Source organism: Peromyscus maniculatus, chromosome 5, assembly GCF_049852395.1.
Source record: "Peromyscus maniculatus bairdii isolate BWxNUB_F1_BW_parent chromosome 5, HU_Pman_BW_mat_3.1, whole genome shotgun sequence".
Classification (NCBI taxonomy): domain Eukaryota; kingdom Metazoa; phylum Chordata; class Mammalia; order Rodentia; family Cricetidae; genus Peromyscus; species Peromyscus maniculatus.
The window spans coordinates 80,637,127-80,651,931 of record NC_134856.1 but is presented as its reverse complement, the minus strand read 5'-3'; the positions used below and the strand labels follow the sequence as shown (position 1 = coordinate 80,651,931).

At 47.9% G+C, this 14,805-nt stretch overlaps 1 protein-coding gene across 16 annotated transcripts in view; it reads right to left on the bottom strand.

Moving 5' to 3' along the window:
- Positions 1 to 14,805, bottom strand: part of Frmd4a (FERM domain containing 4A) — a 749,198-nt gene that overhangs the window by 45,567 nt on the left and 688,826 nt on the right. For 15 of the 16 annotated variants that reach the window (XM_076572733.1, XM_076572735.1, XM_076572742.1 and 12 more), the window contains 2 exons: positions 5,560 to 5,636; positions 588 to 726 (listed from right to left, as the gene is read on the bottom strand). In XM_076572733.1, coding sequence (XP_076428848.1) covers positions 588 to 726; positions 5,560 to 5,636 — 216 coding nt within the window. Of the gene's footprint in view, positions 1 to 587; positions 727 to 5,559; positions 5,637 to 5,874; positions 6,015 to 14,805 lie in introns of those variants that run through there. The other variant, XM_076572744.1, reaches the window with a different exon arrangement.

The following is a 14,805-nucleotide window of genomic DNA, read 5'->3' as shown; positions in this document are numbered from 1 at the left end:
GCCTTGGAGATGGCACTTTCCCAACGCCTCAGGCTCCAGGTCTACCTGAGGGAAATGGGGCTGGTGCTGCTTCTGTTTTGTTTGGTGTTCCTTTTCACTTTTCCAGTTTTACATTTTAAAAACAGAGTTGGCAGTTGGAAAAGCCTGAAGGGCTTTTCACAGCAATTTCCCTAAATGGGCTGGGTTGGTCGCCTCTATTAGCTGAGGACGGTTATCTGCCCCACTACCAAGAAAACAATATACCACTGTCTAAACATCAGTAAGAGTTTGAGAGCTCACTCCTAAGAGAGCCTCCAGAGCCCCCAAAAGTATGTTCAGAATGCCTCCCAAGGGCCTCACGTGACTGTACCTGAGGCTTGGGCACCTCTGGTGGGGCCTGGGCTGGAGCCCCTGAGGAGCAGCACCCAGCGTGGCCCCTTAAGAATTTGTTGGCATTCCTCTTACCTGCAGCCCTAAGAGGCCAGCCCTTACCCAGATGGGGCTCAGGCCAAGGACGCAGGCCCTCCTTCCCCTCCATCAGATTCCCATCCCTAACTGCTGCCCAGAGGCTCAGTTAGCGCCCGGCCTGGCGGCGGAAGGTCACTTACCTTACTTTGCTTTCTGTCCAGATAGAACTGATGCTGGCTAATCGCCATCGCCCAAATGGACTTGATTAACGCGGGACATGCATACCACGTGTGCACAGCAATGCCACTGTGCCCAAAAGTCCTCCTGGTCACCGAAGCCCTGGAAAAACAAGAATCCCAAGCTTCATTCAGTCTTCATTCAGTGATGGGGAGGAGCCATGCACCAAACAGCTCTGTTTAAGTGAGAGCCCAGGGACATGAAGGACACAGTAACACAAGTCTACAGGTACACATACGCTGAAGTATTCACGTGGCCATGCCCTGTGCAGGAACTGACGCCTCGAGTTTTAGCTCTAGGACACGATGGGTCACTCTAGGTCACTTGATGGTCCTTTTTGATCTTCAGCTCCTGGCATGGAGCCAAGACAAATCTCAGAGCCAGGAAAAGCCTCTGACATTGCTCTTCATTAGCCAGGCTTTGCTGCCTATGGCGAAGATGGGTGAATTCTTTCCTCCTCTCCACAGGCCTGAATACTTCCTACATCGTTGGACTCCCAGCATTGCTCTGACTCGAAAGATGTTCCTTGAAAGGTCTAGTTATCCAGCACAGATCCATTCCCAGAGCATAAAGGTACTTAAGAATCAGGAGAGGCAGAGAAAGAGGAGTCAGCCACTCCCGTAAACTCTGTGAGCACACTTAGAGTTTTAATATATGGAGTAGAGAGAGGCAAGTGGAGCTTAAAAGTAAAAATGGGAAGCACCAGTCTCAACATGTTCATGGTGTCTGGGTTGGGGAGGAAAGATTTATGGGGCCATAGTCTCAGCGAAGTATATTCTATAGGGTACATCGATTAAATCTGAGAACAGGGCCAGAGACGTGACTTGTTGCCAAACCTGACAACCTGAGTTTGATCCTTTGGAACCACACGATATAAGGAGAGAAAGGACTCCTGCAAGTTGTCCTCTGACTTCTGCCACATAGACAGACAGACAGACAGACAGACACACACACACACACACACACACACACACACACACACACACGCATATACACATGTGCACAAAGATAATACCTGTGCACATACACACAAATAAATGTAATTAGATATTTTAAAATAGTTTAAAGTCTGAGAACAAATGAAAGTATTTGTAGGGGGGAGGGAGAGAGGGATGGAGGGAGGGCAGAGAGAGTGGAGCGAGGCTGGGGAGATGGCTTAGTGGCCAAAGCACTTATAACCCACAAAGTGTGGGGACTTGAGTTTGGACCCCCAGATGTCCCATTAAGTTGGAGGCATGGCGTGTGCATTTGTGATCCCAGTGCTCCTGTGGTGAGGCGGGAGGCAGAGGGAGGGCAATGGACCGGAAAGCTTTTGTGCCAGCTAGCCTGGCATGACTAGCAAAGAACACAAGACCTGTCTCAAGCAAGATGGAAGGTAAGGGCCTCTGACCTCCACGTGTGTGCTGTGGTCCCCACTCACAACACATCATACATACCAAAGTAGAAGAAGGGGGGGGGAGGCTGATAGCAGATTGGGGTATAACTAGAGCACCTGATCTGTGTGTCAGAAGAAATATCAATGATTTTAAAAAGAAAATATCTAATTTGGAAGAAACATAGACTCATCTGGACTTATGAATAATAGCATCCCCCCCAACCCTATTTTCCTTTAAAATTTAAAGCTGCTGTTATTGTCTTACTCTTTAAGCTAAGGATGTAACAGGGAGGCTTCTTCGTGCCCACATTTAAGAGGAAATTCAAATCTGGTGGTTAGGAACCTGATGCTAGACAGGTTGGGTAGCAACCCCCCCCCCCCACACACACACAATTTGGTTTAAACAAAAGTTAAGGGAGAAAAGAAATATCAGGGCGTAAAGCAGCTCTGTCGGGAGAAACCGAATACGGGATAGCAAGAGTGAGGAGGGTCCCCCACAGACCTCTGGGGAGTCACGGTAGCTGTCATCTGAACTCCTAGTTTGGCTGGGAGTAAATGAAAAATATCCCCTGCCCCCAGGAAACCTAAGGAGGCAGAGAAAGTAACTTGGAATGAACGTTTGTACAGGTAGGGAGAGCTGTAATAATCCAGGCACCACAGCTTTCCAGTAACACGAGGAAGGAAGGCTTGGGTGGTTCCTCGGGTCTGGGAAGTCAAGTTTCATGGGAACATCTACATCAGATACTCTTGGGGTTTCCTCCTGCCCCATTAGGAACTTATCTCCTCTGCTCATCGCTCTGCTCGGCCCTCCCCACCTCACCTGGTGCTTCACCTAACCCTTACCAGTGGATCCATATTTGCTAACCCCAGATAATGACGGAAACAAAGGGGGCAAGAACTGGCTAAACAGAAGAGTAAAATCTACCACAGACCCTGCGTCCCGGGCGGGGGCGGCAGGCACCGCGGGGAAAGAACGGCTAGGATTGTATCTGTCCCGTTCCGCCCAGAAAGCAGCCTTGTCCCGTCCTGGTGGACTCGGGGCTGCTTTTCCTCAGGGAAGATGGTCATGCTCTGAGCTCAGACGGCCACCTTTGGGTTTCTCTGTCCACAGAAAACCCTCGCCTGCCTCACTGCGCCAGTTGTCCACACCCCTGAGGTTTCAGCTCAGATCTCTCCTCAGGAAGCACCACCTGAGTAGCTGGGCCTCTGGTGTCCACATCATTCAGCACTTTGGTTTTTACCACTTGGCACAGTACACTCTGCCTGGCATACAGTGTGGCACTGGAGTTCATGAGCTCTGGCCTCAGACTTCTATGGTTCAAACCTAGCCTATACCATACACTGGCTATCCACAGTCCATTCCTGTACCTCGGTGTATTTCCCAGGTCATAGTGAGGACCCAGGGAGCAAATGTGTGTCCGTATCAGAACAGTGCCTATGCTTGGCAAATCCCACCAATTGCTTCTGTCGCTGGTGTCTCCGACTCTGCTAATAGCTCCTAATGGAAGAGGATACCAACTCAGCTTTTCTTTTGTAACCAGCCACGTCTACACAGAACACAGAAGTTCTCAAAATATGCGTCAGATGGATCACTTTTGCTAAATAAGCCAAAAGCCCACTGTGTGGTAGTGAATGATGTTAGACTTTTTCCTGTATCCCTAGACCTTGGCACAGTGAGAAAAATTTAGTAATCATACCGCTAATGCGATCACAGACACAGAAGGGACATACATATGTGTATGTACCACACACACACAGACATGCACACAGACACACACACAGACAGACACAGTGGAAGGATTAACCCCAGGTACAAGCACAGCACAGGCATGGAGACTGTCTATTCCCTGGGCTCAGGCCCACAGGTGGTCCATCTTTTTATTTAACTTTTGCTCTGCCAAGCATCCCCTTTCTGTATATGACCCACGGTGTAGAATTCATTTCACCCTGTTTGCACTTAGATTTCCTTTCTCTCATATGTCTATGAATCTTAGTCTGACATAAGTTCACCTGGAAAAATAGCAGCGAATTTCTCCTTGGCTGGATTATTATTTTTGGCATCCACCTGCCCCTCCTTGGTCTGTGCTCTGTGGAGGAGGGTGCTTAGACCATGCAATGCATCCCAGGGTCCTGAGAACCAACGAACAAGCCATCCTTCTGCTTAATAGCAGCACCCTTTGCACCCAAATGCAGAGACTCAGAAAGTCTAGAACCTTCTGTTCTCTAGTTGCTCATCTCATAGTAACTGAGGGGCACAGATAAACTCTTACCTACAGGAGGGAGGCTGTTCCACATAGATAACAAGGAGGTCCACAGCACAGCTGGGTTATCAGCTGCGGCAGGCATGAAGGCCTCTGCACAAACCTCGGCCTTCTCCTTGGAGGCAATATCTCATCTTGAGTCCCCAGCTCCCTGGAGGGCTCAGCTGCTTGTCTGTGTGCTCCGAAGCCTTGTGCAAGGCAAGGTTGCTTGCCTGCACTTCCTCCTAAGTCCAGTGCTGAGGATCAACAGCACCTGAAACCCACCTGGGCTCCTAGAGCACATCTGATCTATTTAGTGTCTTCCCAGGTCTACCTTCTTATCAATATGGGTCTGGACCTACAGACAGCAATTTATTCTTAGGTGTCAGGTATGGCGTAGGGAATGCTGCTGCTGGCTATGGGCTGCTGGTAACTCTCGAGTTGCCAGCAGACAAAGAGGATTGCCAGCAGAGGGTAGATGGTGCCCAGACTCCTTCCCTTCAGGGGTCTCTGCACTCCAAACTGGGACCCTATTGTTTGGCATCCAACTTGGAACACAGATTTTTAATGCTGGTGTTCTCGGGGGTACAATGTAGGAGGAAGGAAAAAGAATTGCATTTATTTCACATCCACCCACAATGCTAACATCCCCAAATCACAGCTCCCAGATCAAAATAAATGAGCCTAACCACTTTGGTGACAGATGCCTTTCAGTTTCCACCATCCTTCCTGAAATAGGCTCAGCACCTCTAGCAAGGATGCCTTTGGTCTCCTGTCTGTTACAAGGGCACTGCCCCCATATAACTCAGTGTTGTTCCAAAGTACCACAATGCTTCCTCCAGCATCTCTCTCTCTCTCTCCTCTCTCTCTCTCTCTCTCTCTCTCTCTCTCTCTCTCTCTCTCTCTCTCTCTCTCTCTCTCTCTCTCTCACACACACACACACACACACACACACACACACACACACACACAAAGCAACATGTAGCCAGGTGAAATATCACAGAATTGCTAAACACACACACACACACACACACACACACACACAAATACACACACAGAGCAACATGTAGTCAGATGAAATTATCTCAGAACTGCTAAACACACACACACACACACACACACACACACACACACACACTGCATTTATCAACACAAGCTTTACCGTCTTACCGTCTGATGTGAACTCTGCTCTGCTCTACATTCACCATCCGCTCCCCTCACCCCAAACTGGTCACAAACATTAAACATCATGACAACACAAAACTGATATACAAATAGCATGCCACACACTCTCAAAAGAAAAAGGCTTTTCAGGCTTACCTGCGGGGGTCATGAACTTCCACGGAAAACTTCTTTTCCCTGAAATACAGATTCTCCAGCTGTCTCCATTGGAATATCTGGACGGAAAACAACGCAGTGTAAATTCAGGAGTGGTGAGTTCCCTGGTCTCCCTCCGTCCGTCCCTTCTTTGCTGATTAACTTTTTCAACAGCTGAGAGTTTCCTTATCAAAGCAGAGACCTTACAGTTGTTGGTGCCTCCTCTGGGTAGCCTACCTACTACTAGTGCTTGAACACACACACACACACACACACACACACACACACACACACACACACACACACACACACACACACCAGTGGGTGTAGAGTTTTCCTGCAGGTTCCTTAACAGGAACAAAACAAGTTCTTTTTCAAGTTTGTTCCCCTTTGGCTCCTGCCTTTGTTGAATTCTCCAAGACAGTTCCCAGCTCGCAGACTTTTCCCTCCAAGGAGAGGCAGAGGGGGTGGGGGCGGGGAGATGAGAGGAGGGAGGGAGGAGAGGATCGGAGCCGGGAACACAGCGCTCAGGAGGGAGCGGTAGCCATCTGTGCACGCGCGGAGGGCTGAGCAGCGCTTCCTCCCCTCCAGTGCTGAAATGGGAAGGCGTTCAAATTCCCAGCCTCCCTTCGGGACTCCACTTCCTGCCGCTAATGTGCAAGAGGCTCAGACATCCTCACTCGCTGGAGGGCGGAGGCTGTTGCGACCATAGTTGGGGGCAGGCGACTCATGATCACAGTGTGTGCTTGTCATGCTAGTTTTTTGTTTTTCCTCAACACAAAGGCGGGGGGGGGGGGGGGGGGAAAGCAAGAGTTCTGTCGCTGTACAGATACTGCAGTCTTGCCTTGCCAGCAAGAGAAGGTCCAGCGAACCCCAGGAGTGAAAAAAGCCGATCTTGAGGTTGGGAAGCAATTAGGGCTGCTTCTGATTGCTCTAGGAGTGGCGTGCCTTTTTCTGGATGAAAGTGAAAGTTACTTAGCGGTCTAGGGAATGTCACCAGAGGCTAAAGCTCTGTGCGCGCCCGCGTTTGCGTCTATTATGTTCACGGAGCTTCCCTTCCGTTTCCTTCTGTGCACTTAGAATGTGAGTTTGTTTTGATCAAGAATAAAGCAGGGTGCCTGATCTTGTCTTTGCCTGGAAGAATGGCTGATTCTTCCCTGCAATCCGGTTTCTCTCCTCTATATGGGGGCATAGCTTTTTAGGTTTTGTTCCAGACCGAGTCCCCAGCTCTCTGTTACAGCATCCACTTTTCAGATAGGAAGGCCATTTCCCTGTGTTCCATAAGCCCTGTTTTCCCCAGGCCCAGAATGCAGTTAGTCAATACTTGGCCCGTGGATTTACCACCCAAGTAAAACTGGGCTGCAGTTAAAACCGGTTTCTAGAGTGGCTGCATTCTTTCATCTTCACACTCTCCTCAGTGGAATTCTAGAATTATTTTGTCCACATGGGTAGCCTAAAGGGCGAGGGGCCACCTCTTCATCCACAGCGCATTTCACTCTGAAGCCAAAGATGAGACTTTTCTGTCGCTCTGGAATCAGTTTCAAGTGAGTGGAGAGACATTGCAAGGAACGCAAATGATCTTGCTTGCATTGGCTCAAATGGCTCTGTGTCCATCCTGCCTTAGTCACTTAAATACAAAGAACTACGTCTTAGGCAATGGGTACTCTGCTTCCATGAATCCCTCAATGCAGACCTTTGAGTCTCTGATACCCACTTGTTAGGTATAGATATCACCTATAGATAACTTCACCAGAGCCATGTAAGCACTAGAACTACTTGACTCTATGACCTTGGCCTTACACACAACCTGCCATACCACAGAATGTCATGGCAAGACACAGGTTTTAGAGTCTGAAGCCTGTTTAAATCCAGGCTCCCCTCCTTCCAACTCGCTGGCCTTTAACTCGGAGCAATCCCTTTAGCATCCACTTTCCTATCTGTAAAATGTTAAGAACGGCTCCTGTGTGATCGATCTTAGCAGCAGCAGATCCTGAAGTCAGCAATGGTATAAATAAGTAGTCAACAAACACGGACCTCACTGTGTTTTCCTTATGTTCTTAGTGCTTCCAGATTCTAGCAAATGAGAGAGAATAACTGTAGAGCCACCAGAATTTTTCTTACATTTCCCAAGTCTTGACTTGGAGCTTAAAAAATTAAATTAGATTGTGTGTGTGTGTGCTGGAAATCTTACAGTAAGTATAAAGGCTTATCTCCCCCCACCTCCCTCCCTCCCTCCCTCCCTTCCTCCTTCCCTCCCTTCCTCCTTCCCTCTAAAGGATGCCCTTCTCAGACCCTACCCTACATCCACCCTAACCAAGCAAAGTGGATCCTCGTACAGGGCTGGCTTCATGGATGTGTGACTCAACTGACCCCTGCTCAAGAGGGTCATGCACCTGCTGTTGCCATCTTGAAATTTCCAATGTGTTTTCATCTGTTTTGCATGAACCCTCCCAAAGATATAGCTGGTCCTTGTCTCAGTAGCGTGGAGTGGGGGTGGGAGTTAGGAGCCCCATCTACATCTGATGTACAGACTAGAGAAGGTAGACCCCTCCCCAGGCAGAAGAGAAGCTACACCTGGCATGAACACTCAGGAGTAAGTGTCACTTGGGCCTTTTTTGGGAAGTGCCTCCAAGGCCCGATAAAGAATCCTGGAGCACAATGCTCTGAGGGTCGGTTTCCTGGCAACTTCTTCTTCCCCAGCTCCTTGCAAAAATATAAAACACAAACCATGCCTTTCCTCTAAGTGGTCCCTGATGCTGTGCAGTGTGGAGATCTGTGTGTCTGCCAAAGGGCCCAAACAAAACCATCTGGGCTTGCTGCGGCCCCTCATCTTAGCCAGGGTGGCTGGCCAGGGAAAGGGGAGGGGCTTCTGCCTTAGACCTGCTCTGGAGGGTGAACCCTGGAGTCCTGATTCCCAGGGTGCATCCCTGGGGTGATGTACTTTCTGTAGAAATTTTTGTAGCCGGGGCAGAACAGTGGATTCCCTGATAGCTGTTTTTAGCACAACTTTATCTTGGTTTTTATTTTGCAAGTTAAATACTCAGTAGGAAAGGTGGGAGTAGAAAAAATGAGTGGGTAGTTCTTCTAGATCTGATGGCTGCTTGGGGACATAAGAATCCCAGAGGAATAGATGAGGACACACACATAGGCAGCTACACTGGCTGCCACTCTTTTTTTTTTTTTTTCAAGCAGGGGGCGGGGGGGGGGGGGGGGGGGGTGGAGCTAGGGAGCCAGCAGGCTGCTGATGGCTGGGGTGGGGTGGGGGAGTTGGAAGGCTGTGAGGGTGGAGAGGGCAGGGACAGCTGTTGCTGGCAGCAGGGCTGGATGTCATTTAAGCTGAAGGCACTATGCTCTTTGTGGGGGTCTAGGGCCTTTCGGTTCATGTGTTGCCGCACCCCACTTAGAACCCCTGGCTGCTCAACACTCAGCTTTCAGGCTGGAGTAGTGAAAAACAGTAAGGAAATAAGCAAAGGAAAGATGCCTGGTTTCGCGCCCCCCTGTAAATAGGGAGGGATGAGCTACTGGATGCTGGTAACAGCTCATCCTTGGGGCCAATCCAGAGGAGCCTCTATGGCCCGGTTTCCAGAGATCCAAGCTATCCCTGTAAAGTCACCAGTGTGATTTGAGACCCCACACAAAGACACACCAGACAGTAGATAATTGTGGCAAACACCGGGCTGGCTCGCTCTGGACTTCAACAACTTCCTATGGCCAATTATATGCCGAAGGAGCTAATTATAAGCGTAACTATGTAGTTCTATCAATAATCGGGGATTCTATTGATCAATACCTGTTAAATCAAGGCACTTAAGCTAGGCATCTCCACAAAGCTCCACAGACCCGGTTTCTTTGCTCATTTAGCAGCCCCTCCCCCAAGGAAGAAAAAGTGGGAGTTGTTTTTTTTTTTTTGGAGGATGGAGGAGAAGAAACAAGGCCCACAGAAGTGAGGGCAAACTGCCTAGGGCCACACAACAAGTTTCTCAAGGAACCAGAAATAGAAGTCAAGGGCACCTGGTTCATTACTGCAGCCATTCACTCTGCAGAGGTTCCCAGGAGTCCACCAATTAGTGAACACAGCTCCTACTCACTAATGGGTGGTTAACTTGACAAGTGGAGTGCTTTTTCACAAACGAGCAACAATGTGGCTGCGAGAAGGCCGCATCCAACCAAGTTTTTTCCCCCTCTCCTACAGGATGCCTTTGCTTTTCTTTCACGCTGTCAATAATAATACATGTTACTTTCTTTTCTTGGAGACCTAGCTCCATCCAGCTTCTACAAAGCAACTGCCTTAATAAGCAGCAGCTTTAGTCAAAGACTAAGAGACAACAACCACCATGATAAGAACAGCCTGAGGACTGGGTTTGCACGGGAAATAAACGCTTAAGAGGCCTGCCACCATGACTCTTGCTTGTGAGCCCGTCACTCAGAAGGGTGAGGCAAGAGAATCAGTCTCAAATATATATATATCAAGACCCTATCTCTACTAGTAAGAATGAGTTAAGGGACCCCCCCCGCCCCCAAATAAAATTTAGAGCAACCATCAGTAAGGCCTTTTACTAAAATGGTCTTTGACCCTAATGGTCCTAGATAAGAGTTCTCAGTCTCTGACCTAGCCTTCCTGTAGTAACAGATCTGCTACTGTCCCATTCTGGACCTGAGTGCCCTCATGTATAAAACTGAGATGGGAAACATTGATCCACACAGAGCAAACAAAAGCGGCTAGTAACTATTGTTTTTGAGCCCTGAATGTGACAGTGTGCTCTGTAAATCCTTAATGAGCAGCCGCCTCCTGAGCCCTGGCTCCTATTAGCCGCTCTGCTAGATTCCCATATCCTGTGCGTGGCTAAGGCTGTGGCAGAGGAAGAGGCCTCAGCTCCCCTGGACTTCCTCTCCAGCCAGCATTTATGAAGCACTGTGGGGTGGCAAGCAGAGGAACCGGCGGGCTGTCAGGATGGTGTAGGAATAAAGACTTGAGAGGAAGCTAGGTTTAGTGGCTCTGATTCTTGACCAAGACTTTAGGGAGCCTTGTCTTCCTTCTGTCCCTGAGGCTGAGTCATAGAGCCCCTGAATGACCTCCTTATGAGTAACTTCCTGCTCCATCCAGAGGGACCATTATACAGAATCCCATCAGCCATCTGGTCTTCCTCCTCCTCTCACAGATGCTGCTGCTCCGGTGGACAGAGACTAAGAGCTGCCAGAGGTTAAGTATGTGATTGATGTTGGGTCCCAGGCCTTGTGACTTCTTGTCCTGCGCTCTTTGTATTATGCTCCAGACTCCCGATGACGAGCGAGAACAATGATGCTTCAGATCCTTCAACAGACTCGCTTTGGCAATCTGAATCGTGCCGCGCATGCTCCAATGCTGGCAAGGCGTTCTCAAATAGAATGTCACTCACGGATAGGAGGAGACTTCAAGCCCCGAAGAAAACAGACAGAAAAAAAATCCACTTCCTAATTTCACTTCTGCTCTTTCCCCTTTCCTGAAACACTACCACTCGTGATACCCTGGCTTTACCTTTACATTCAGCACCTAAAAAATGAGATGGCAAACGGAAGTGCAACAGAAGACTCCCTGTGCTGTGCACGCAGGGGATTTGGTCGTGGGCATCTGGGAAGAGTCTGGGGGGCAACAGAAGTAGGTATATAAATGTGGAAAAAAGAGTTGGGGCCACGTGTCCATTCTAAACAGTTCCGTGGACGTCCAACGTGTTTTACTTTATTTATAGAGAAAAGAGAAGCAAAGGCATTGTGTTTTAGGTTGAGCTCTAATCTCTACCGGTTCCAGTCTCTTTCATCCATTCACATTGGTGGATGTCTATGGTATATGGATGGCTGTGCTCATAAGCAAGGGGAAGACTACGATGCCTAGCGTGTTTCTACAGCTACCTCTCCAGCCCACAGTGTGTGCCTCTGCTTCTCCCTCCACTCAGGAGTTGAAAATACTTGAAAAAATGGTCTGTACTGAACACAAACATGCAGACTGTTTTTATATTGGGTGTTGCAAATCTCATAGACATGAGTTAAAGTCAAGTATATGGGAAACTGAGCAGGTTGGCGCACATCCATAATCCTACTGCTTAAGAAAACCAGGCAGAAGGATTGCTACCAATCTGAGTGCAGATTAGGATGCTTAGCGTAGAGAGTGCCAGGCCAGCCTGGGTCACACAGTGAAACCCTGTCTCAAAAACTAGAAGAACTCACAGAGATCCTCCTGGCTCTGCCTCCCGAGTGCTGGGATTAAAGGCGTGCGCCACCACCGCCCGAGTTCGAGGCCAGCCTGGGCTACCAAGTGAGCTCCAGGAAAGGCGCAAAGCTACACAGAGAAACCCTGTCTCGAAAAACTAAAAAAAAAAAAAAACTAGAAGAAATGATAGTCTAGATAGGGCCATAAATGCACACGTATATGCAAATACTGTATCATTTTATGTAAGGGGTTTACCAACTGGAGGTTCTGGAACTAACTAATTTACCATGGACAATGAGGGCCAGCTTCCATCACAGCTCTCAGGTCACACTCCATCACCAAGGGAAATCAGGGCAGGAACTCAAAGCAAGAGCCTTGAGGTAGGAACAGAAGCAGAAGCCATAGAAGAATGCTGCCTACTGCCTCTCCCCACCCCCTCTGCCCGTGCTTGCTCAGTTTGCTCTCCTATACAACCAGGACCACTTGTCAGGGGTGGCACCACCCACAGTGGGGCGGGCTGGGCCCTCCCCCATCAATCATTGGTCAAGAAAATGCCCACAGGTACAGAGGCATTTACTTAGCTGAGGTTCCCTAGTCTCAGATGATACTAGCTTGTGTCAAGTTGACAAAACCTAACCGGCACAAGGAGCAATCACCCTGGCTTGAAGGTCAAGGGGTTCTCCCTTCTGGACCTGAACTTGCAAGGCCTTTTATATCTGAATCTCCAAGATGAGGTATTCATATACCCTGTCCATACATTGGTCAGAGTTGGCATTGAAACTCCAAAGAACATCCCAACACTGTTCTCTTGAATTTTAAAATGAATGATCTTGTTGTAAATACCTATTAATGGGTAATACTGTTTAAACAATACTCATTAAAAGGATGGTTTTCAAAGTCATACTCTCTACCATATATTTAGTAGCTACGTATCTTCAGCGATCTAATTTATGTCTTTAGTTTATTCACTTTAGAAATAATGCTATGAATGACAATACTTTTCCTATAGGGCGACTGAATTAATGTATTAATATGTACTGAGTGCCTTAACTTAGTGCCTGGTACCTAGTCAGCATTTGCTAGCTGCTCTCGTGTCCATTCCCCTTCACTGATTATACTGCTACTATTCTTCTTAATGTAAAACATAAAAGTTCTTGATAGTTTGATCATGTGTCAGTCTAAAGTTCAGGTTTGTACCATTTTCTTTGAAAGCTAATGAATATGGCACCAAGGGCATTAAAATATGTCCTTATACATTTTATGTCTATTTATTTATTTATTTATTTATTTATTTATTTATTTATTTATTTATTTATTTATTTATTTATTTATGTGTGCGCGTCACAAGGCATACATGGGGGTCAGAGGACAGTTTGCAGGAGTCAGTTTTCCTCTTTTCCACATGAGTTCCAGGGATGGAACTCAGGTTATTGGACTTGGTGACAGTGCCCTTCCTCACTGAGCTATCCTACCATTGTCCAAATACTATCTGTCCAACTGACTTTTTCACACTGTCAGCATGTGTGTGAGCTCACTGTGAGCCTAATCTAGGGTTCTTCATTCTAGCTGGGCAGAGTTCAAGATGTTCTCTCTGGGCTTGTTTGTTCTTAGTCATTTCTAGCCAACCCCCTCAACTGCTGATGTATAACTCTATCCCTACATCATCTCTATCATATGTCATCCACACCATTTATACCTCCTTATTTGTGATGTTAGGGATGCAACCCAGGCCTTGTACCTGCCAGGCAAGCATTCTACTGAGCTACATCTCCAATCTCATTGTAATTTTGACCAGAGTCCATTTTGACCATTTCTCTGCTATGACTTCTAATCTCGAAACATTGATCCTAAAAATCAAATGTCCTCCTATAATAGGACTTAGTATTAACCAGTGGATTTAGACACCACAGGGACCAAATTAGGCCCTGCAAAGTGTACAAACCACGACCATAGGCAGTGAGTGGAGGGCGCATGTCCTCCATAGCTTGTTGAGCATTCGCAGGCATCTATTTCCTCCTGGGAATGCTCACAAACCCAGTAACTAAAACAATGGCTAATTTTCCTCCGCAGCCAGACCTAATGGACTCAATATGTTTCTCCAGATAGTTTTCCCCCTTCTCACTGTCAGACATCAGGAACTCTAAACTAATATGGTTAATCCAGTGACAGATGCCCAGAGAACCAAGCACCGACCCTTTAATGGATGGCCTCTTTTTAACCCATCAAAAACCTTTTAGTTTCATTTGGCTTAAGAATCATTAGGAAAAGAGAGAAAGAGGTTAATAAGTCCTTAACAGAGCCTGGAGAGAAACAGGCCATTTGATTCCCCCTCCTCCCACTGGATTTAATTTCCTCTTATCTTTTTTCCCTGAGGACCTGTCTCTGTGATTTTTTTTCCCTCTCTACTTCAGCTTTTCCTTACAGACGACTTTATCATGAAGCTTTGGCAAACATGATTACTTTAAGAAGGTATTGTGTTTTCCTTTCTCTTCAGGATGTTACCTGCCCCCCTTCAACTGAGTGAGTCTCTGGGAAGCAAGGGGAGTGAGTGATGAATGGGGTCATTGCCTGGGGATGCACAATATCCGGGTCTAACTGAATTTCCTTGCAGCCAGCACTTATGCCCCATTGTTGTGTGGCTTAACTTCTCTGTATCAGTTCTTCCTTTACAAAGACTTCCTCCATTGCCACCTGCAGCAGGTGAGGGAGCTGGTCCTGGGGTCACAAGAGTAGGAGAGCTAGCCCCGACCCTCACCAGCTGCAGTGCATGAGAAAGCAGCCCTCTGCTTCCCTTCTGGGCAGCACACCAGAGCTGACCCTCTTGTTGGGATGCAAGTGAGCTAGCCCTGTGGCTGTAAGAGCAGGAGAGTGGATTCTGCACTGCCCTTACACCCCCTACAGCAATTGGGAGAGAGGGCCCTGTATCTTATCTGGGCAAAACAGTAGAGCTGACCCTGGTGATGTGAGTGAGGGGGACCCAGATCTGAGGGCCTGAGAGCAGAAATAGTCTCATTCCTTGCAGTAGGCTGTATCAGGTGAGCTAGCCAGGGCAGTGCTGGAGAGTA